This window comes from Chanos chanos, chromosome 2, assembly GCF_902362185.1.
Source record: "Chanos chanos chromosome 2, fChaCha1.1, whole genome shotgun sequence".
NCBI lineage: Eukaryota > Metazoa > Chordata > Actinopteri > Gonorynchiformes > Chanidae > Chanos > Chanos chanos.
In genome coordinates this window covers 19791524-19816949 of record NC_044496.1, presented here as the reverse complement: position 1 = coordinate 19816949, position 25426 = coordinate 19791524, and the positions used below count along the sequence as shown (strand labels likewise).

Below are 25426 nucleotides of genomic sequence, written 5' to 3'. Positions count from 1 at the left end.
ACAATAGCCATCTCTGCTCGTGCAGCCTTGCAGTTACACAGCTCTGGGCTTTTGGTGTGTGATCGCGTACATATGTGTAATCGAATGTGAGGGCGTGTTTTAAATGATGTTTCGCACTGTGGGACACTGCGGCCTCTGCCTCCCACATTACATATGCAAATTGTATCTCTTTTGTCCCTTACATTTTTAATGAAAATGTGAACAGATCGTCAAAAGTCTTCACTACCCCGCGGCTGAATCAGTTTGGATGGGAGTTAAACCACAGAGACAACTCCTGACGATTGAATCTTTGTGTGTTATTGCCGTCACTGGAGCGAGTCTGTATGGGATGGACTAACTTAATATGCTCAGTTTATCCTTATATGTATAATACTTATTCACTCTACTCAACAAATATTATTCTGGTGGCCTAAACAGCCTAATGTAGATACTTGCTACTGTAAACAATCGAACTCACACGTACTTCGGATAGATTATAGCCTATCAGTTTAAGCGTCTATTTATGTGTCGTTAATTGGTCAGTCACAGAACTCTGGAATTTATCATATCAGTAAAACAAGCGCATATGACAAACGTAAACATTAAGTATGCCACAGTGAGCAATTTTGTCCTCTGCACAAACTGCGCATAATTTTACGCTGTTTACGTCTAGCATATGCGCTTGAGGGGGAGATCGTTTTGTATTCTGCCTTATTGTTGCCCTCTAGCGGGCAATGGAGGTGCACGTATGATCATCGCTGTTGTGGGCATAGCTCACTCTCTCTCTGCGCTCTCACACCCCTTGTACCCTCCCCTCTGCTACTTGCGAGTTTCCGAAAATCAAGCTGTGCTGTAGGAGATGTTTAAACAAGTGAAAGTCCTAGCGACAACAGCAGGTAGGAGCTATGACATGAGCCATGTACAACCTTATTGTTTTAATAACGTAGTACGGAATATTTAATAGAGACGCGCGGACGATTAAAAAATTGCAATGATTGCTTAGGTATCCTTCTTGTGACATTATCCTTTATTGCTGTTAATGACCAGTTTACGTAGATCAGAGGATTACCTGTGACTTTTGCTGTACAGTTTTCTTTTACAATATCCATTGTAAAGGTGAGGACCAGTACGATATCATCGCATAGGCTGCCGGGTTTAACTTCCTAACATTTTATTTATTTATTTTTTAAACTTATTTTTCGACAAAAGAAACAGCTTGAGTAAATGACCGATCAAAGAGCGTGCCAAGCATTTTACTAGCAATCTGACGATGGTCATTTTTGGTGGTCGCGTTGGGAATTACTACAGTGGAGTGTTGTATGACAGGGGTGAACGTTACACAAGGTACTACTATAATACTGTCTTTTATAATTGAAAACTGACTCATCAGTTATATCAGTCAAGGAGTTCTGGACAGTCTTCATTCACAATGTTTCAGTGACACCTTAAGTCTCGTTTTGTATGCCTGTTGTGGTTGTAGATAATGTGTTTTTTCCTGGTCTTTGCAAAAATTAGTCAGTTGAAGGGAAAAGTTTCAGATTTCTATCTCATTTGTAGAAGACGATATTGTATGCACAATTTTCATCTTATCACTTAAAGTGAAATAGCAGCAATTTGTCTTCAGGGTTCGTTTACTCACTTAGTGACGTCTCCACCGTTTGACCCCTCAGTTCCGTTTAGTATTTGAGATAACTTGCAGTGAAGCGGTAATAATGGTAGCTGTTCATGTGTGTTGGTGCTGAAATCAGGGAGGGCTCATACTGGTGCCTCTTGGGCGTTTTTGTGACTTATGTTAATTCATGATTGGTAATTGTCCCCCTTGCACATTTAATTGTATTCAAATGTATTGATACCTGGGAACATGTAGCTGGAATAACTTAAACACATTCCAGAACACGCTCCAGACTGAGTGATTACCGACAGGTCATGATGGATTGTTGCACTAATCATAAACTACTTAACGTTTAGTCGGGAATTCAGTTCAATGCATGACAATGCATTTATGTACAACATTAACTATTTACTATCAATTACTTCGCATCATTTGAAATATGGACGGCAATTACAGAACTGAGGTACTGACAGTCTTTGGCTCTCCACATTTGAAAAACCATGCCATTATTGATTATCTATTGGCCGCACCATTATGTGATCGTGCTACAATGTACTTCATTTATCTGAAGCCTCAGAATTTTCTCTATGAATTTTCTAAATCTTAAGATGACAAAAGCAAAAATGATACTGAGAAGTGTACACTAACCACCATATATCCTTGATGGATGACTCCTCCCACCCTCCCTTGTTTAGGAATCACCGTGGATTTAAAAAAGAAGACTTCAACTGTTTTCCTTCCTGCTGGGATTACATACTGTGATTTGCATGGACTCCTTCCTCAACAAGATACAAAACACATTTTACACTAGTTCAGATTCAGTAACGGCCTTTCTTATAAGTTCTTGAACTCTAAATATTAATGACTTTTCGGGTATCTTGACCCTCCTCCAATTGCCTCCCAAACATAGTGAGTGGAAATAATCCCATTGTGGGTCTTTCTGCTTCACAAATAAATTTTAGGAATATTGATAACTATTCACAGGAAAAAATAAATATTACTTTAATGTTATTTTGCCCTTTCACATGATAATCTGAACCGCAAATTGAAGCCTTTCTTTATCAGTCAGTTCATACACCCATTTATGCACAAATCAGCAAGGCTACATTCTTGAGATAATTTTAGCTTTGAAGTCTCAGCGACACAGCCTCCTGCCACCTTTTGGTCCATTGTTCCCTCCTCACTGAGACAGCATGAATGAGATACAGGATGCCAGTTCGCCTGCAGCTGCCCTCAGCAGCGTTCCAGCAGCCTGTGTGTCCAAAGTGGAGCTGCGGGTATCCTGCAAGGCCTTGCTGGATCGAGATACACTGAACAAGTCTGATCCATGTGTTATTCTCATGGTGCAAACCCAGGGACAGTGGACTGAGGTGAGTTTCTCCTCTCCCATTTGGCCCTCTTTCAGTATATTTTGAATTCAAATACAGCTTCAGCTTCAGAATAACTGGTCTCATGAGATATATGTATTTTTATCACCCTGACAGCATGTTACTGTTCTAGAAAGGGAAATAAAAGTGTCTCATCCATTTCAGGCATCAAAGGTGTTTTAGGTCATGGAGACTGCTAGAGCGTTTGAGGAAGTTAGCGCATTGGAAGTTAGATAATTCTTGTTTGTACATAACAGAACTTGACAAGGTGTTGTCACCCAACAGGAGAGGGGCCTTATTTTCACAGATCACAGTACTCACATTAAGACAAACATTATCTGGCAGCGCAGTTGTAGTTTGCAGCAGGTCTGTGATTAGGAAGTGAGCTGTCTGTGAGAATGTGTCAGGCTCAAGGATGAAATCTTAATCCTGGCCCCATTATTCCAGCAGCTGTGCCTTGTAGCACATCACAGAGAACAAAGTACTGCCAGTGAGAGATAGCTCGCTGGCTCAGGCTCCGTAGAATTGCCATTCCTTTTGTAGTAGATACTTTTTTTTTTTTTTTTGAATGAATGAATACGCCTAACACAGAGGACTTCCTAATAGACTGTCTGTGATATGCTTAGAAGTGCTAACATTAGAAAGGTTAGTTTTGGATAGGTAGGAAGGGTTAATGTTTGTCACAAGCTATCTGTTGCTAGATAAAAAATGCTTCTTAGGTGTCGTGTGCAGGGAACATATAATTTCATATAGAACAATACCATTTCCATTGTGCCATTTAGTGCTGTGCATAGACATAGTCATAATAATGTGTTAATGAATAATATTTGCCCTGTGATGGACTGGCGACCTGCTCAGGGTGTCTCCCTGCCTTTCGGCCTATGAGCGCTGGGATAGGCTCCAGCACCCCCCGCGACCCTGATTAGGATAAGCAGCTTAGATAATGAGTGAGTGAGTGAGTGAGTGAATGATATTTCCAGTAGTGTGTTCAGGAGTATTTTATAATATTATACTGTGTAACCTGTAACTAGCTTTGCTCCTGTAATGTGTGTACTGGTGTATTGACTGCTTAATGGGTTAACTGAGCAATCTCAACAATCAATGACTGTTTAAACAATCAAGTTTTAGATCCTTTTTATTCTTTGAACATAGTTTTAAAATTTAGTTTAGTTTATTATTCCAAACACATATTCTCCAAATACATACAAATGCATAGCCAAAGTACCTTCCAAGTCTGACACTAGGCAATAAAATAATTATAAATAAATGTTTGAACAGTGAAACGGTACAAGAAGTGATATTTCAGTGTGACTGTGTTCACCCATATCATAATAACAATGCTAAATGTTTTGCAGCTTAAACACAAGGGTAATCAGACTACATAGATGATAAATAACAGCCAATTTAATATTAATTAAACTGATATGATGTTGTCAGTTTCTTTGTTGAGCCAGATTTATTTGATCAGTGTCCAGCATTGTGACTCACTGTATGTACAGGCACCTTCTCTGTTCCTCAGATACTGGCAAAAGGCTGTTTTTGTCAAAGAGAAAAAAGTCAAATCCTGGCACTAGACACTGCTGTGTTGTTAAGGGTATTTGTACTGCCTGTCTGGACTGAACTGCTAATGCAGAGTCTATAGAAAGGATTATATACAGTATTATGTACATGTTCTTAAAAGCATGTAGGTTCATGAGACAGAAACTCATATTTGACTCTTTTTAACAGATCAATGAAAATATAGAATTTTGGTCTATCTCCTTCATGTCACTGTCACTATTTGCTGACAGGTGTTGGCCTGTTTATGGGATTTTTTTTTGTTATCATGTTTTATGTTAAGCAGCCTCGATACTTCTGTTACACAAATAAGTACTGGAGTTATTTGTGGATACGCATTATTACATGGTGTTTTAACAGCACATGGTTTTCATTAATTGTTAATAATTTAAACTTTATATATGTCACTACTATTTAGTAATATGGACACTGTTCAGCTTACATTGTGCTGTTTTTGCCTTTATGTGAATTAAAGGTCATGATTTTCTTTTAGGTAATGTGGGCAAGACTGCTAAAATATCTCCAAATGTCAGTATGGATAGTTATAATATGTTTTGAAATCCAGAGGGTACATTTTAGATAGAACACTCTGATGGTTTAATGCAAACATGAATTGTTTACGAATTAAGTCACACCAAAGCTGCTCTGACATTGCGAAAGATAAAAGGTAACAGATAATTAGACTTTGCTGAATGTCTTCACTGAGCATAGGGCATAAAAATGTGACTTTATTATTTTTATGGCTATCATTATTTTTAATGAGGTTAAAATAGTGTCTCTGATGTCAGGGACAAAGCATTAAATTATTATGTCCTACAATATGGGTGTCGCTTTCAGTTACACTGAAGGACAAATTGTCTAGTAACATGTTAGTAAGCAACTCCTTTGTTAGAACTGGTAAACTGAGCAACATGAGCAAAGCCAAATGAGTTCCAGTGAAGACTGTTCCTATTGAACACCTTTTGCATTTTGATAGGATCTGAAATGGTTCTAACTCATGTGCAGTGCCATTCTCTATGAAATCAATCAAATATTCATAGAAAGGAAACAGGTCAAGAGAGCGATTTATGACCTGAAATGACTGAATACATGGCAAATGCATGAAAAATGAGGAGATGCTCAAGCAGGACCCGGTTCAGACCTTTATGCTACCATTGCACATCTATAGCTCTTTCTTGAATTAACATACATGTGTGATTTGACATGAAAACTTAAACTGGGGGTGTCATGGGGTTGTAATAGCATTATCTGAAGTATTGGAGATAGTGGGATTCTGGGAGTTAGCTTTAGTCTCTATTTCATTGATTAGATCTTACTGGTGAAGGAAAGCTTCCAGGATGTAGTCACTCAAAGGCCCTGTGTGGCCTTTTGTTAGGTTACAATTATCATGGAACTAGGGATGTCATAACTGGAGGAAAATTGAAGTCAGAAGGAAGACAATTTTATACATAAAAAAATCTCACTAACATATGAAAACATTCTGACTTTTAAAAAGATTTAGAGAATATTATGATCATATTCATTTTTGCAATGGATCTCTATGGTGTCCATTGCTCTGTGGCTGCAATACAGAATAAATATCATTTCCATATATAAAGTGCTGAATCTGATGGCCTCTTGAGGGAGGGTTATCAGGCCTCTTCTTCGCTACTTTAAAGCCTCTTGTTGAAGCCATGTGCTTCTTGAAAATGTTTTTCCTGTTCTTGCAAACTGTTCCTTCCTTTTGTAACTGTTTTCTTTTATTAGAACTATATCACATTAGATCTGAAGGTTTTTCCTGGTGCTAGAAGCACATCTGAACCTCATGCTGCTACAGATAAAACAACACATCCAAGCCAAGTCATCAGTTTGTCTCTGACTCAGATATTGCATGGCAATTAAATTGAGTTTGTGAGCATCCTTTTCAACTCTCATTACTTCCTTAGTTTTCATTGCTGCTCTGAGAGTCAACTGTGGTAAGAAGTTAATCCCAAAAAAGTACAGGTACTTTTCTTGCCTGTTTCTTGAAAATCCTGACTACTGCATACAGTTTGGACAAATGCAAAATATTCAACCAGAACAGGTGGCTTGAACATACTTAAAGACAAACCTTAAAACTGCGAATTTGTCATTTTGTGAATGACAGAGTGAACATTAACAGATTGGTGCCTCAGTCTCCAGTTTCTGTAATTGGAAGGGTCCCATCTTTACGCATGTCATAGGCCTACACTGAAGCCAACACGAATGGGCGCTAATCCCCCTCTTCCACTTACTCTTGTTCCCTCTCAGTGCTTATCCTTGTCCCTCCTTCTCTTGCTAATATGAAGATTTGGGGGGGGTCGTTTATGCTTTTTTTAATGAGATTAATTGTTGGGCATTGTAATTGTTGATTTTTCTGTTCTCAGCCTGTATCATGTTGTTGAACAATATTTTAAATGGTTTCAAACTGTGATGCTTTCTCTCTGAGACCATTCTTCAGTGTTTGTTCTTTTTTTCTTATCAAGGGAAGCAAAGATAGAATTTTACACAGCAGACAATGTTTTCTCTTTTTTTTATCTGCTGTGAGGCAAATGGCTGAATATATATCAGCTAAGCATCATTGTCAATCCATGCTGACATGCTGATTCTGGTGCACCAGCTGAGCACTTTAACAAAGCAAATTTTGTCAGTTGACATACATTATTGAAATGGAAATGACATTTAGTTGAATCTTGGCTTAATTAACACTGGTATTTTTTTTTTTTTTTATAGATTTTTTATAGTTCCTTTGACATGTCACGGGAATTCAGAAATGTTCTGTGACTGGTGCATTCACTGTATTATTTACCATATGGTTTACTGACAGACTCTATTTTTATAACTTATTTAAATTACATTATATTATTCACTCCAAAAGACCTCTCTGTTCTGCACCTTTGGCAGTTTGATGTATTTAGCAGGCCTTGCCAGATCAAATTAGTCATTTGAACACTCATGAAAATAACTTAATTGGTTTCCAAGGGACTTTAGATTCATGTCTGCTCTGAAGGAATCACAAGGGCAATGTCAGCTTGAAGTGACCAGCAGAACAACAGAATGGAAGACTCAGATAGGGACCTCAGATATCTATCCATAGTAAATATTGTGCAGTCTTTCTCCTCCGAGCCTTAGCCTGGAGAGCAGGGGCTCTATGCATCACATCAGCCCTGTCACTGAGGCACCAGCACCACACAAACAAACAAGTCATGGCTCTCCAAATGGCCCCGACAGATGGCACATGGAGAAACAGCGGTTGATTGAGCAGCTCTTTTGTTGCTATGTCTTCTGAAATTAGCCACTCTATATGAAATTCCCCCTCTCCGCCGGCATTATCTCCTCAGTCTTGCTGGAGGTTCTCCCGGTGTTCCATTTCAATTAGACAGGGCCTGGATAATGAATGGTCAGTTCAGCGTTCTAGCCACGTGCATTTTCATGGTGTATCAAGGCACAAGCTTTCTCATTGTATACTCAAGTCAGCTGACAGTTGACAGATAACTGCTTCAGTCACGATACGAACATTTAGGCCAATGGGATCTTTGAGTAAATGGATGATGAGCTTTAAGAAACACCTAAAAACTTACATACTGCAACTGAGTTAAAAATTTATCTGAAGCTCACCAAATTTAACATGAATTCTGACCTTTTGGGGAACATGACAATGGATGAAAGATTAAAGCTCAATGCTTTTTGCTATTCGTCCAATGCTTTTTAACTTTCATGCTAAGTTATTCACAGTGCATGATTGCTTTTATGCTTCACACAACTCAGTACAGTTGTCTACATCTTGCATGTTGTTAACCATTTTATAAAAGCAATAAAAGGCACTCAAATCTGTAGTACACTGTGAATATTGTTACAGTTTAAAAGGTCTTCCACCTTTTAACCTAATCGCTTTTGACAATATTTACAACACAACTCAGCCCTTTGTGTCTTATTGCATCAATTTAGCGCCTCTGAATCGTTCCTTCTAAATCAAGTTGTAATGAAAGTGGTCTTGTCCTTCCAGGATAATATTTTTTAGATTTGAGTTTGTCTCTCTTTCCATTTCTGTGTATTTGGCTGCGGCACTGTCTTAACATTTTCTTTTGCTCATTCTATAAATGGCTCATCAATTTTTAATATGGAAAATGTATTTATGTGTATATACATGAGCTCAGGCATAGAGCAACTGGATGTGCCAGCTGAACAACATCCCAGTCTGTAACTGTTATTAGTAATACTTAGTAAGTCTGCAGACATCTCATATGAGGATACCAGAGAATGTGGGCCCAATTGACACTGACCACTGAACCACTGACAAGGCTGTGAAAGGAAGGTCATTCGTCCCCATTCGTGTTTTATGGAGCCACAATGCATCATGTCTAAGACACCATATTTTAAATAACAATGATTTGTAACATTGAAGTAATGTGAGGTGATGATCTGGACTTGTGTTTTTGGTTTTACATGCTGCAATAAGGTTGTTTTCCTGACAGTATTGTACATACATTGATGTGCGATATGCATCCTATGCTGAACTGAAAAAATCCTTCTGTTGAATCCCAAGATTGCAATGTTTTAGAGAAGGTTTAGGAGTAAAAATATGTCTATCAGTTTGTTTTATTTGAAAATGTACATATAGAAATCGAGGAAGGAAAGCTTGCCAATACATATTCTGTATAATTATTGATGCACGTGAGTCAATAGGCTCTGCATAGAGTAAATCCATGATTAGCCCAGCTGTGCTCTCAACTGGGCTCTCGACAATCAGACTTCACAAGAACTTCATCTTTCCTGTCATATGTCATTGGGTTTTTTCATATAAATACTTCAAGACTTCATTTAAAGCTGAATGTGATCTCGGTTAATTGGAAACATACAACGGCACTGGTTAAGGATAAGTCCCAAGATTCCGAGAGAAGCACTGTTTCAGATACATGATGGTTCTAACCGATTCTGTCTCTGCCTCAGCAGCATACTAGAGGTAGCAGGAAGTTTTAATGAAATGGCTGACCTGAGCTTCCCTCCCATGGTGTTCACTGAATTGAACTTTTGAATGACTATCCCATGGAGCTCAAAAAATTCAACATTTGGATGACTTGTTCTCTCTGTTATTCAGCTGGACCGCACAGAGGTGATCAAGAGCAATCTGCACCCAGTCTTTGCTAAGGTTTTCACCCTCGACTACTACTTTGAAGAGGTACAGAAGCTGCGCTTTGAAGTATATGACATACATGGAACCCACAGTATTGGGACTCGTGACGATGACTTCCTAGGTGGAGTTGAGTGCACACTTGGTCAGGTGAGGACATTCTCCCAGATTTAACTGCAACACAATTCGTTCACTTGTTTTGTTTTTTTGCCGAACAATAACATGCATGATTCTTATCTGTACAACAGATTGTGGCCCAGAAAAAGATGGTGAAGCCTTTGTTATTGAAATATGGAAAATATGCTGGAAAATCCACAATTACAGTAAGTGTGTTTTTTCATTTATCGTAAAATGACATTCATAGGACTTTCCTTTACAAAAAAGCAGGATGTGATGTCATTTAGACGCTAAATTAGCCTTTAAACTGTTTTTATTAAACAACATAAATTCATTCACTTATTTTTTTTTTAATTAAAAAATAATAATAAAATATGTTGTTTTAGCAAATTTGACAAGAAGCAGACTCAGGTTATGCTTTTTTTGTTTTACTCATCCAATCAAAGTGTGAATTTTCACTATTAGTTTGGAACAACTGATTCTCTGCATTTGCTGAGGGAATCCAGTTTTGTGAATTACATAGTGTTAACCAAGAATGTGAAGGAGATGTGGAGAGTCCTTTATGAAACAATGGCACACATAGACCATTTGTTTACATACACCCACACACTCCCTGACTGAGAGCAAAACATTACAGAAAAAAGCACACACAACAAGGACTTTCAGTGGATGTACGTCTCTTAGTGGTTTTCCCTCTAGTGCAATACTGACAACGAAAGGAAATCATTGGAAAAACTTAACTCTGTGAATACTTGCTGGTGCAAAGTGTTTGAAGAGCGGTGGGTGTCATGTCTCTTTGTCACTGCACCTGGAATAGGCCATGAAGAGCACAGACTGCATGAGCTCACTAGTGTGTGTTATTAGGGCTTGTGAAGGGGGGGTTCTCAGGATTCGTTAAGCTATCAAACCAGTTTGTGGGTGATGAGAGGAATTAATACATTCTTTGGATTAGTACTACACAGTGTTCTAGACTCCATTAGCATTCACATAATGAGCCTCAGTGCAGTCAGTTCTTTGCGACGGGTCACGTTTGAGTGACCCCTGTCTTTAGAATAGCTGTGAGCTCATCTACATAATGAAGAAGATGCTGTAGTTTCTTTTAGAGTGCACGTGTTCAAATTTAATGTAGTAAATGTAATAAATATTTCATATTTATATGAATCAATAATGTACCTTAACACTTAGTTTGAGTGATCCTCATGATATTATTGTACCAAAGTGGCTTGACTGTATGTACCTGTTTAGTATCTTTTTTTTTCTGTTTTGGAGTACTGAGTGGACTGGACAGCCATGGATAACCATTGAAATGAGCCCTTTTACAAATCTATCAGTGACATGGTTCTGATGACTCTTAACACTTAATGTTTACGATTGTCTCGACAAAATACATTTTTGGAGTGCATTGTCTTGAGCAACCACTGACCAACATCTAAGAGGGTGGGATGCATAAAACCTTATATTGTACATCATACTCTTTTATGGCCTGTGCATTTACACTGTTGCATACAGCAGTATTAACAAAAGACACAAATTAATTACATTTTTTCCCTTGAGGTTCATGCTGAAGAAATTTCTGGCAACAATGGTTATGTTGAACTGTCCTTCTGTGCCAAGAAACTGGATGACAAGGTAAATTCTGTCACTACTGGAAAAAAAATCTTGTTCATAGATGAACACCCACCCATTGTAATTTTACTTTTGGTGAAATTAGGGTGGAATTCATTTCTCTTTCCCCTCCAATCATTGGTTATTTATTACACAAAACAGATAATTATACTAACTGCAAATCATTTTAGCATTTTAGCATGCTTTCAAGGAGGAGTAATAGATTCTGATATACGTTTGCATTGGAGCCATCAGAATAAAAATCATTAAGTGATTATAGTGTCTGAAAGAAGGCACTTTTCTGTATTGGAGTTGGCCATTCAGCTTCTTCCCTTTTGTTGTCACGGACGTTCTCCAGAGAGAGAAACATGATGAGGCTGATGGCAGTAAGTGCAAATCCTTTGTAGACATGGTATGGCAGGCTGGCCCCCTGTGTGCAAACAGTAGCTCCCACACAAACCACCCCACTGTGTACTGCTTGCCCTGTGGTTCTGCAGGTGCCTGTTCCTACCACAGTGGTAGTGTGCAGTGCACAAACACCTCTGCACTTCTCCTCCCACTCATTTTACTCATCTCCTCTTGTCCAACTCTCCTACCATCTCCTCTGTTCCCTCCCCCATATCTTTCACTCATTTGCCATGTCTGTATTTATATGTCTCTCTTTCTCTCTCTCTCTCTCTCTCTCTCTCTCCCTCTCTTCCCCCCCCCCTCTCTCTGTCTCTCCCCCCCCTCTCTCTTTCTCCCTCTCTAGCTCTCTCAATCTCTCTCCCTCCCACTTTCTCTCTTTGCCTGGAGCTACACTTGTGCTGAGCGATTATCAGCAAAATACAGCTTTTTTTTTGTTCATTTCTTTTTCCATTCCATCTGATATTTATGAATTCATGCATCTCAAGCAGTTTAAAGAGAGACAACATGTCAATATCCTGAGGAGATCATCGACCCGCTCACTCCAGCTTTGAGGCTCCATAACCTCACCACTAGATGAGGAAAGTAACCTTTTGGGACTTTCTCCTACTTTTGAGCAGAGTTGGAGGGATAAAGACAGTATGTCAAACGAGGGGCTTGACTAAATGAGCAGGCTGTTTCTCTGTCATTGAGTGGCTTAGCTTTTGGAACCCTTAAATGACACAGCCAAAGCACCCACATGTATCTTGAGGCACAGATTATCACTTTCATGAACTGAGATGCCATTCACAAACCACCTCCATGATTAAAGTAAAAGTCAGCCCTGAATTGTGGCCTTTTTAAGCTCGGGTGGAGGTCACGGTGTACATGTTTAATCCGTGGCTATATAGCCAAATCCTGAGCCAGGTCTTCATGGGACCAAAGAATGAAAATCGGGCGGAAATTCAGAACACATTGAACAGCTGTATCACAAATTTATGATAGCAGATGCACAAGCGGGTGTGTAATTAATTTATTTCATGTTCTGTGCTGAGCTCATCAGCATGGCTATTAGAATATCATTCACCCCACATAAGAAAGGCTAATGACAGGAAAATTCCTGAAGGAAATAAAAAACAAATTCACTTTTACATTGTTTGCAATCATCCCCACCAGCTATATTCCCCAATAAATCTCATTAGGTTCTAATTTAAATGTGGTTTTCTCAGGATGAACATAATTATATTATTGCTGTTGACATAATTTCCATTTACCATACAGCTTTTCTCCTTTGAGTGCTGCAAAGTGCTTCATTCTCTCACAGCTCACCTCATACTACCAGCCACAGTGTCTTTCATGTTACACTAGCTTTGCCAAAATTTTAATCATGTCTACGTTCTCATTAAGCAATTTGACGCGTTCCCTATGTGTTCTTTACTGGATATTTATAATATTACTTCCCATGTAAAAATGTATGACTTCTGCCATTGCTCATATTTGTTTAGTTCTTTGAAATGCCCAGGTACACCAAAAAGGGTGAGAATGTTTTATGAGCTGTGTTATATTCTGTATTTGTGTTATTGTTCTACTGTCAGTAATGGGGGTTTAATCCTCTAAGAGAGGCCAGAAGTAGCAAGGAGTCATTCTCGATTTGTTATGACATCATCGTGACAGGTTAACCTTTTCCCGTGGCAGATGACGGATTGAGCTTTGCATTGCACTTCCCTTTCTCCACATCCCTTTGATTTCTCTCTCACAGCAAAAAGTAAATATCATCCAGGTCTTGGAGTACCAGGATAACTCTGGATCCAAGTTATGTTAAGACTGAATTGCAGAGAAGTGTTGTTCATCCGAAGAGAACTACTGATGAAATACATGAATCTTCAGATAACATTTTTTCTTGTCTGAGTTAGGGAGGCTTCAGCCTTAATCCGGTCTCCTAGAATCAAATTGACTGAGATTTGCTTAAGGACCCACGCATTGCTGTATTGGAAATGGGCTTCGGAGACACAGAGCGGGAGCAAAGATGGATTTTTTGAGATGGTTGGATAGAATAATGGATTTTCTCCAACCTTTCGATTTTATCGGTCAGGTCACATGACTAAGAGGACCAGATTAGACTGAGCAACATGTATAGAATAGTTAAAGCACATTAAGAAACCTAACTGTACTGACTATATACTCCTCCCTTCACAGGCACTGTCAGCTACGATTAGACTCTTGTATTTGATATAAGTGGCAATGGGAAAGGAGCAATGCTGTCAGGATCAGTGGGAATGTAAATCCTTCATTAATATGATTTGCCAGAGCCTTCCCCGACCACCCCTCTGTAAAATTGTCTTTTGATCTCTCCTTCACTTACTTAAAGGCAAATACCTCAAAGACAATCTCTGTAAGCTTGTTTATGTTCCATGAGAGATTTTAACAGATAGAACTACAGAATAGCTCTTAGTTCAACATTTCTTTTTTGGTTTCATCTAGATGCATTTTCATATGAAAGCTTCATGCTCTTTAAGATTCTGTGCTTTCAAAGGCAGGTCCTTCATGAAGTGATTCAGAGTGGCCATACTGAACTTTGCAGAGACGTTGGCTGTTGTCAAATGTGCGATTTCAGTGACGAGTGTGAATGCTAATTGTATAAATGGGGAAACATTTGAATTCCGGGTGGGGATTAAGTCTGGACAAATCACTTCTCTAAATCAGTCTGTACTCAAGGCGCTGGCAAGTCGTTACCTTGACAACGAGATAGGGGTTGCTACTGCCTCTTTCCCTGTCCCTGTGGAGATGCACCAAGCTAATACAGTGAGAAATGGGGACTTTAAATGGCTTATTCATACTCCCCCCTTCTCTCTCTCTCTCTCTCTCTCGTTCTCTCTCTCTTTCTTTCTCTCTCCTCTACCACACATGCACACTTAAACACATCCAATGAGCTCTGCAGAATCAATTGAACCAAGTAGGTGATTATTGTCAGTACTTCTGAAATTGTATTTGTCACAACTGGGATGAGAGACAATGAACTGCATCAAAAAGGAATTTATCAATTTACTCTCATTCAAGATCTCATCTCTAGAGTGTATAAAGCATAGGTTTACCTGCTGGTCTCTCTGTTTGTGTGAATGTTTAAAATATTGTGTTGAAGATGCCAATCATTTTGTTTCTGATTTCATTCATGTGGCTGCATTGTAGGATCTCTTCAGTAAGTCGGATCCATTCTTGGAAATTTACCGCATCAATGATGATGGTACAGAACAGCTTGTTCACAGAACTGAAGTAAGACCTTCAAGATCACAGATTATAACTCTGTTTGCTAAGGCATAATCTTCTATTTGTTGCTGTTGGTGAGGCTTCTTGCTGCTAATTGTAATTTTCTTTCCTTCAGGTAATCAAAAACAACCTGAACCCAGTGTGGGAGCCCTTTAAAGTGTCTTTAATTGCTCTGTGCAGCTGTGATGAAGACAGGAAGTTAAAGGTGTGCATGTTAGTGAGTGAATAAATGAGTGAACAATTATAATACTTGATGGAATAAAGAAACAGTGTCATAAATAAATAGCTCATTGACGAAAGGAATAAATCACTATGTATTTACAACCACAGTGCCTAGTCTGGGATTATGACTCCAGGGGAAAGCATGACTTCATTGGAGAATTCTATGCCACTTTTAGAGAGATGCAGAAAATTTCTACAGGAAACAAGGTTAGTGAGAAAGACACTTTGCCACTGCCATGCATTTTGTGCATTTTAGAAGAACCATTTTCCTTTTAAGCTGAAAGAGACAGATGAAATGTCACAGCACTGTTATCAGTATTTACTAGAAGTGACGAAATGACAGATGGGTCTTTGTTCTCTCTCATTTAAGGTCACATGGGACTGCATCAACCCAAAATACAAACTAAAGAAAAAGAATTACAAGAACTCAGGGGTGGTCATTCTGAATGATCTTAAGGTAAGGCCAGCAGTGGTGTGGCACAGGGGAGCAAGCTCTGCATTCTTACCCGCATGTAAAAGGATCACTGCCGTCTCTGCAGGCAGCGGCTTTACTGCTGATTTGGGCTGCATAAACACACAGGACAAAACACCATTATTACTGTGAGAGAGAGTTTGACATGCCCATTTAAACCCACAGAGCTGTGGGCGGACTCCAGAGTGTATGTCTAATTGATGTACTTTTTCAAAAAGAAAGTTGTTTATTTATTTTAATTGATGTCACTGTCAGAAGTCCCTTTAATCATCTTATTTTGAAAACTTTATTGTTTTCATTTAGGTCAATTTGCTCATCCTAGGGATATCTATTTTTTTCACTTATGAAAAAGAAAGATGCATGTTCATGGATATGCGCATGTACAGTATATGTGTGTGTGTGTGTGCGTGCGTGTGCGTGCGTGTGCGTGCGTGTGCGTGTGTGTGTGTCTATATGAATGTGTCACAGATGTTCACTTTGTGTTATCCATCTGTACTCAGTTGAATAGAAACGGTTACACAAATAAACTCTAACCTATCTCAAGTTTTATTTTGTAATAATATTGATGGTTTCATTTCATTTTTCCATTTCTCCTGTCTGCAGCTTCACAGAATCTATTCCTTCTTGGACTACATCATGGGCGGATGCCAAATACATTTCACAGTAAGCTAAGCACCAGTGTTCTGCTGCATGCTGTCCTTAGTGCACAGAGGAATGCAAACCTTATCCTGGCAACATTCAGGCTGCCATCGTTGCAGGCTGATTGCTTGTTTATTGGTGGTTGGTGCTCTTAAATTATGTTTTTTTTAATATATATATATATATATATATATATATATATAAATGCTGGTTTTGATTTTGAACAGGATAATCTTTAATTTTAACTGGGGTTTGTTTAATATCCTGTCTTTTTAATTAGATATTCTGTGCCTTAATCTAGCATATTAGTTTACATAAGAATGTTTTTCAAAAGTCTGCTGGCAGTTTGAATGTCATTGGGAGTGTGAAATTGCCCAAGGTAATATTTTAGAATCAATTAAAATTTCATCCAGTTTCTTTTTTTCTTTACACATTGACATCTACTGAGCAAAAACTTAGTTCCCATGTGAATTAATGACGCAACATGAATTTTAATTATGGGAACTGCAACATCAGAGCATTGCTAAAAAAAGGCACAATAATCTATGGATGCCTTAAACCCTACTTCACCTGGGTTATTACCTAGGCAGCACATGACGGAATTACACCATGCCCCTCAACAGTTCCACAGCTTAAACTGGAACTGACTTTCAAGTTCTTGAGACTGAGTTTAAATTTATGTGTACTTTTGTTCGCCATTGTCTGTCGGTATCTCCATTATTTGTGCTGTTCTGTATTCTGTTCTGTTCTGCACTGAATACATAATGAAACTGCCCTCTGATGATGTAATTTCCATGCTGTAAAGTGTAAGCACTTATACTGTTTGTACAAATAGATTTTTGATTATGCCCTTGGATTTCATCAGGCTCCATTTTGTTTGGTCTCTTGACTGATTGGCAAAGCTTTTACTCTTAAACACTACAATACATTCTGACGGACAGCTCCTTGAGTTTCCGATTATTTCACATATAGGATGACTGTAGAATTTTATAAATTATAACAGTAAACATGTTCACCTGTCAATCTTGATTTCTTTCAGGTGGCCATTGACTTCACCGCATCTAATGGAGATCCTCGTAATAGCTGCTCTCTACACTATATCAACCCTTACCAGCCGAACGAGTATCTGAAGGCTTTGATAGCTGTTGGGGAGATCTGCCAGGATTATGACAGGTAGACTGTAATGAAATAGAGAGGAGATACTGATCTCTAACAGTGAAAACCTTCTTTTTTATTGTGTAGAAAATGGAAGTGTGCTGTATGCTTTACACTGAGTGTGATAGGATTTGTCAGATAAACTGATCGAGTGGCTCAGTCTCACTTGGATCTGAGTGATGTGATGGAAATGGAAATCTGTCACTCCTGATATTTAAAGGCATGGAACAGAGTATTCATGGAATTTTGCCTATGACACTAAGGGTGTGAAAAAATGTGCTGGAAGACGGAGAGCAGGTGTAAAAAAGAATGATATTGACATTATTTGTTCCATACATGAAAAAAAGGGAAAACTTAAGTTGATGAATGAGTGCAGGGCATACACGCTGGTGTGTGGACGTGTCTGGGGATTTCAAAGCTTGATGACTCATGAGCTCAATGTGAAATGTATGAGTGTCTGCGTCTCTCTACAGCTCTTTTTTTCCCATTCTGCCTGTGGTTAATTGGAATCTTGTTTGTTACTGGCTAACAGGACCAAATGTAACAAACCACAAAACTCAACACACAAAACTAGGAGTCAGGCTCCTGGGAACACTCCAGTTAGCGGAGCCGGATGTAGTGTGGGTACTTGAGATGCCGTTTGTCTGCACGTCTGACTGCTTTCTGTTAGTACTTCTGATGCTGTCGCAGTTCTGATGGATTGGGAGCTTCCTGGCAGCTTGTGAAACAGTCAGTGGACTGTCTGATCAAATGACAGAGACCGTGTAGCTCCTCTGGGCTCTTCCTAAGCCCCATGGTGTATGCTGCCAGCAGCAGACACTGAGCCTTTGCCAGCTGACTGGAGCATATTTAGGCTCTGCTGGCACAGAAGGCTCAAACCCCCACAAGTCCCACACATAGGGAGCCAGCGTAGCTGTGGGAGGCTACGAGAAGATGGACTGAATGAATAGCATCTCTGATGGAATCTCATGTCCGCTTTTTAAAATTCTGATGGCAGCAGAGGGGGCTGTTATTATTTATTTTTTTTGATTACATTTAAAAGAGAAAAAAGTAATCCGTCATTGTCATGTATGGTTTAATGTGAGAACTCAAGTCATTTCCATTCCCCTCCTCACTATCGTGTGTGGATTTTGCACTATGTTCGTTTTAGGCTGCTCATATAGGTTGTAGTGACTCATCTCATCTGAATGTCTTCCCTTCTTTCATTACGTTGTTTATTTCACAATGACTAATTCAGCATTTGTTATGTTTCTGTTTGGGTTATGCATTGGCCATGGGAAAATTAGTTAATTGCTGATTACACATTAAATAATGAGATTGTGTTCTAAGGGGGAAAATGGTTAGGTCTGAAGGCACATGGCCAAATGAGAATTTAGACCATATCGTAAAGGGATCACCCTGTTGAATGACAGGAAATGTTTTGTGATTAATGGAAAATGCCAGACCATGACATTTTCCCAGTGGTGTGTACTTGAAGAGCATTAATTTTGCTGCTTAGAAGTACTGTAGTTTTATTGTGTTGTCATACATGACCCCCTTCAGGATCTGTCACCTACGCTGTCTGGGTTTCCCCTTACTGACTGTGAGGATGTGTTTTTTTAGCCATGCACAGCTGGCTATCTCGAAGATGTAGATAAGGAATTGCTTAAGGATTTGAGCTTTTTAGCTACAGCGTTTTACTTTTTTTGGTCCACGATAGAGGTAGTCACATATTTCTATCTATACTTGGATGTGTTTACACATGGGGAAAAAGAAATGAGAGGAAATTTCCACATCAATCCTGTTCTCCATCCTCCATGTCTATCTTGCTCTCATTGCCATTGTTAGATACATTCTCATATCTGTCTCTGCTTGCAATCTGTTTTATGCAGGTGGATTTATATTTCATTCATTGCTTTATCAGGAATAATTTTGATGTTGTTGCCATCTGAATTACGAACATAGGCAGGCACATGCATGGATATATCTTGTACACATTCACAGAGAAACGCATTGCATTCATAATATGGAGAAAAGGACTGTTATTTTGATGTACTGGTAAGGTTGATTACATAGTGGGATTACTATCAGAACACTTTGGCTCCCAATGCCCATATCATTCAGTCCTCCAAAGAGCAAGGACAACCAGTTTCCAAGGTCCTGTATGATATCTAGACATGGTGGACATTATATATTACATTATATATCATATTGCTTAAGGCTCCGAATGTGAAGAATGAATTGGATCTATTTTAACTTCATATAAACATTCATGGAAACGCTATCTCTTCCCTGCAAATTATGATCATAAGCATACAACTGTACGTCTGAAAAGTGGTTTTTTTTTTCATTCCGGTCATTCTGTCTAATTCTCACACATGGAATACATTCAGAAATGCTCAGTTGCTCTTAAAGTCTAATTTACATGGACCCCCACTCCATATAGTGCACTGCATGCAGATTGCCTTGAGAAAAAATTCATATCGTAGGTTCCTTGATGATGGAACCAAAGTGAAAATCAAAAGGTACTGGTCACATTTTGTGTGGCTGATGCATTGCTATCCATTTGGAGTCATTAAGCAGACACTTTACCATGACCACAGGTGAGTCAAATGGATGAATTTTTTTTATATAGCATGTGTATAAAGAACAAGTAATGTGGGTTATAGAGGACAAGTAATGTGTGTTTCAGAGGACAAATAGAATACTGAAACATGTTGAGTACGTAATGCACTGATGCATTGTTTAAGTGTGTGATGTCGTGTCCGTATAATAGCTTCCTACACAAACACATAAACGTGTATTTCAAGCCCTTCTCCACAGCTCTCTGCTAGTTGTCCTCTTGCCTAGCACCTGGCTGGTGCTGTCCTTTGGGCTTTCATTAAAAGCAGGATTATCCATTTACAGCTGCGCAGGCAATCCTTCCCTGTAGAGTGGTGCACATGGCCAGTGTCTTTCCATTTGGCCTTAGTTGGATGTTTGCTCTTGTGTTTTCTCTCAGGAACTGTGAGAAACTTTGTTGAGGAAAATGGAAAAAGCACTATTTTTCATGAGCTGTGAGGAACAGTGAAAAAGCTTTCATATCTTTTTCTCTTAATTGACCAGGGCTTTTAAACCTGCTTCTGTTTTTCTGCTCCTAGAAATAGCTCTCTCAAGTGTACGTGTTCAGAGAGCTGACTCAACTTTTTTTCAATGTGTTTGTTTTTTTAACTCTCTCATTCTCTTGTTCTTCTGTTCTTTCATTCTCTCTCCCTCTTTCTCTCTCTCTCTCTCTCTCTCTTTCTCTCTCTCTCTCTCTCTCTCTCTCTCTCTCTCCCCTATCTCTCTTTCTCTGCCAAAAGAATGAGCAAAAAAACAAAGCATGAGGAGTGCAAGAAATAAACTGACTCATGTACTTTCAGCAAATTTCCCCACTTTTGTATTTAAAGTAATGGATAATGGTTTCCCCAGGACATAGCTCCCTTGACCCAGTTTCACTGAGAAATTTGAATAAGCAGCATCATCTTAAGAAACCAGGAGAATATAATTGTTTATCCATCTGTAAACCAGTTGGCTGTGTGGGAAGATGTTACAGTTATCTGTAAAGATCCCCTCTCAGTCAAGGGTGTGAAAGTTTAAGTCATCAGATGGCATCTTATCAGACACCAGACACTGCAATACATATTCTCCCTGGCAGAGAGAGTGCAAAAGATTAAGAATATGTATGTATAGGCTATATATATTATTCACACACACACACACACACACACACACACACACACACATATATATACATACCCACTTTTCAGGAATTCCAGAGGAGCAATAGTGTTTATAATTAGCTTTTTTTCACCAGATGCTTTAGAAATGGATGAACTGAGAAACATAAACAGCTTGCAACAATCACTTAAAAAGTTCAAGGAGGAATGAAATGCAAGGAAGTTTGTCTTGCGGCCTGGAGCATAGTGCAGTCCTTGTATCTCCATACTTGTCATGGCTCAGTATGTGAACACGTTCTAAATGGCTTAAACAGAATCATGCCTTTGGGCAACAAATGCACTAATGTGGGGGAAATTAGCTCAACTGCAAAGCGGCACAGAATGGTAAGACATGCCAAAGAGGGTAAATGTAGAGATATTAATCTGAGATAGATTGTAGAGATAACAGACGTTCCCCATTCGCTCTCATTATCATTTATCATTCTTGGGAGAGAGATAGTGGCAGTAAGAGATTGTGGCTTGGTTGTAAACTTTCTCGCCCTCTGGAAATCATATTGTTTCCTGTCACAGAGTACTGATAGGGCTAAGAACCGGCAAATGAAAGACTGGCACAGTGTTCATAGATCTGATTAGTGTTGGTTATTTCAGATTCCCTGTGTCTTTTCCTTAGCAATCTGTACTTGTTCTTCCTGTGGTGCTGACCTGGGGGAGCACCCCCGCCCCAATTCGTCCTCCCCCTCTGAGTTTCAGACTGAGCTGTGAGTGGCAGCATGCTGAGCGTTCAGATCTGTGACTGTGCACTCCCGCTGAGGCTGCCTCACCCTCACTCTCTCTGAGATCTCTCATATAAACAGACTGCCATGCTCCACTCTGGCATCATCCAGCACAATCCATACACAACCCAAGATACCGTGCTCACATCCCGTGCCCGCCTTCAAAACATTTTACTGCTCTTGGTTTAATGATGTCAGAACCACAGAGTAATGGTTGCAGGTGATACATTTGTCGATATTCATATGATTACACCAACTAAGTGGTTTGATATCTAAGAAGGCATCTGTAAGGGAAGAGATGCATAGATTCCAAGTAATGATGAATGCAGTGCTTTTATATCATGTGAAGCTGACAGCAATTAAATGTTAAGAATTCTTTATCGTTTCGTTTCCTTGACAGTGACAAAAGATTCTCTGCTCTGGGATTTGGTGCAAGAATTCCGCCTAATTATGAGGTAAGAGTCTGTTTTTTTCATCCAGCTCAATTTATCTACTGTTTTTTTCCTCCTTTGTTTTCTGGTCCATCTCAGGTTTCTCGTTTCCTTTTTTAACTAAACCCTTATGACCCTAGAGATTGTTTATACTATTGAAATTCAATTCATTGATGTGCTCTTATCTGGCATCTGTATTTGCCATTGTGCAGGGAGCAGCACCTTTTATGGAGCACAAATATGATTGCTCCACATTCTCTGGCACCATACCTTCATCTGTCAACGCCTTGCAACTCATAATTATGTGCACTTTTATTAATTGCTTCTTTGCCTGAAATGTCAACCTGTGGAGGATGAAGTTAGGCAGACAAATATAGGAATTAAAGGACTAGCAGGTCATCTGAACCATCCCTCATGTGCACAGGGAGATGTCTCAAGATTTCATTTTCTATGAGCTAGCTGTGGTTTTAACTAGAGCCCCTGGGAATGAGGTGGGCTGGTGAACAAGAGAGCTCAGTGAGATATACAGTGCTATAGCCCCAGCAGGTCAAGATGGAGATTAACTGAAATGTATGGATCTGGACAAATGAGCTCACACTGAGTCATTAAAGTATAAAAAAAAAAAAATAAGAGACAGAATCCTCTCTGGTCTGACCGAGCTTTCCATGGTCATTTGTTCAAAAGAAAACTCTTTACGCATTTTTATGACTTGACAGCCCTGCATGAAAAATAAATAAATAAATAAATGGCGACAGTGCTTAAATAGCCCGTTTTTTTCTTTTCTATTTTTCTCTCATTACTTGAACAGAGCCTTGAGCAGTATCGCAAATGAAGGAGAACTTCTTCCAAATATCGCTCTCTATTACTGACTATGTTTTATTTCTGAAAAACCCAGGTCTCACATGACTTTGCCATCAATTTCAACCCAGAGGACGATGAATGTGAGGGTAAGAGAGAGAAGAATTGCTTTCAAAATGTGTTTGTGAACATCTCCCTGAAGCATTCCTTACCTCTTTTGACTGAATGCCCTTTGAAGTCGTTTGCTCTGTGAAGGATGAAAGATCTGGAGTGAATATGTCGTGCAGTGAAGAATCTTTGGCTTGCTAAAGACCATTCAATGAAATTGTTCTAGTTCACAGCCTTTACAATGGCTTCATTCTAAAATATCCTACTTTAGCTGTACAACCAAACCTTCACCATGCTTAGAGAAAGACAATCCACAGTCATATGGATTCTTGTGATTCCTCTGTTCAGAGATCCAGGGGGTAGTGGAAGCCTACCAGAACTGCCTCCCTAAGATCCAGCTCTACGGTCCCACCAATGTGGCCCCCATCATAAGCCGAATAGCCAAGCTGGCAGCTGGGGAAGAAACCATCAAAGATGCCTCTGTGAGTTTGCTCTCCTCACAACTAAACACTGTACCTGCCTGACAGTGAACTGAGTTCCCTCTCAAAGACATTCTACTTAACTGACATGGATGAGAATTTAAAGCATAGATTTCATTACATTATGGCGAGTAAAACCAGGTTTTCATTTTGTCATTATTTTTATAGATTTTATGGTCATCCAGGACATTGAATGTGGCAATCCTGTAGTTAACATCTAAAATTATTCTTAATATGACCCTCTGACATTGTGTTCTATTTTCACTTTTTTGTCCTTGCAAGGGTCTTCATTAATTATTTAGTCTTGAGAATCACCCCTTCCCCATAACTGGTCAGGTTTCAGGAAATGAGCCAAAAGAGATCAATGTAGAGATTTCTGGCCATTTGTTTATTCTGCGGACTTAGCATGTTTCTTGCTGGCTTCAGCCCAGGGACTTCTATGTGAGTTATTTATAGGAATCTCACAGCGCACTTAATTTTTTTGTCGTAGCTTAAGATTTGATACTCAGTCCTAATGAAAGAAAAAGCAGCTGTTAAAATAGACTATCCTGAAAGACATCACAAGTATTGTTTTTAAGATTGTTTGATATGTCCTGTATATGACGAAGCCCTTTCCGTTCCTAGCGATATCACATCCTTTTGATCCTGACGGATGGGGTGGTGACAGACATGGCTGACACACGGGAGGCCATTGTGCGGGCGTCCTATCAGCCTCTGTCCATCATCATTGTGGGCGTGGGAAATGCTGACTTCACTGATATGCAGATCCTGGACGGGGATGATGGTATCCTGCGCTCGCCTAAAGGAGAGCCGGTCCTTAGAGACATAGTGCAGTTTGTTCCCTTCAGAGATTTCAAAACGGTCAGTATCCACCCCTTACACCTCACAATCTGCTTTTCCTTCTCACAGAGGGGAAAATAAGAGGGCAGTTATGGTTCACAGATCAGAGTATTTCTATAATTCCTGCTGCATAAATACTCACAATGTATTGGCTCAAACCTCTTCATAAAAGAGCATTTCACTCAAGAGGGTCCATAGCGAATTAGGCAGGCAGCCAGTGATCATGGCAGTGTGCTTGCTTTGCTAGTGGTGCAGATGGGGAGAAAAGAGCTTCGCAGATTTCCTCAGGAAAATTATTTCTGCAAATATTTTGAGTAGCCACAAAAGATCCACTTGTGAAAAAGTAAGGGAGATAAAAAAAAACATTTTCACAATATGCATTCCGCACATTCTTTTATTGGCTTTTGCCTAAATAGACCAAAAAGGAAATAGTGCTTTCCCATCTCTGTTAGATTAAAACCCAGGTCTAAATAGATTTTGTTGCCTTGTGCTTTGTGTTGCCCTCATTATGATGATATTAACCCTTTGGGGGCTGCTCTGCATCTTCCATGACATTCTAACATGTGTTTTGTTTTCACAGGCCTCCCCTGCTGCCTTGGCAAAGTGCGTCTTGGCAGAGGTGCCCAAACAAGTAGTGGAGTACTACAGTCACAAGGCCATTGCACCCATGTGTCCAGTTGTGGACTCTCCTAATTCAATTGCCAATACACCTGAATAACAGCTAAACACCTGTGTAAGACCCGGCTTGGCCCTGCACACCTGAGCAGTACTGAATTGAGAAACGTGAGGATAGCTGCTCTAGAGGAAAAAAAAATACCA

General features: G+C 39.4%; 1 protein-coding gene across 1 annotated transcript; it reads left to right on the top strand.

Annotated features, from left to right (window-relative positions):
- The first annotated feature begins 2784 nt into the window (after positions 1-2784).
- Positions 2785-25325, top strand: cpne7 (copine VII). Its single transcript, XM_030794278.1, has 15 exons — positions 2785-2961; positions 9611-9793; positions 9892-9966; positions 11315-11389; positions 14936-15019; positions 15129-15218; positions 15344-15442; positions 15606-15692; positions 16311-16370; positions 17386-17519; positions 22352-22406; positions 23278-23329; positions 23637-23770; positions 24392-24628; positions 25188-25325. The coding sequence occupies exons 1-15, from the start codon at positions 2785-2787 to the stop codon at positions 25323-25325; spliced, it is 1680 nt and encodes a 559-aa protein (XP_030650138.1).
- Positions 25326-25426: the final 101 nt, after the last annotated feature.

Bases quoted from the DNA above. Each gene is read 5' to 3' on its own strand.
- cpne7 (XM_030794278.1), top strand. From the start codon at position 2,785: ATGAATGAGATACAGGATGCCAGTTCGCCTGCAGCTGCCCTCAGCAGC. The intron at 9,967-11,314 runs GTAAGTGTGTTT...TTTTCCCTTGAG, and splicing joins CTGGAAAATCCACAATTACA to GTTCATGCTGAAGAAATTTC. The intron at 15,020-15,128 runs GTAAGACCTTCA...TCTTTCCTTCAG, and splicing joins AGCTTGTTCACAGAACTGAA to GTAATCAAAAACAACCTGAA.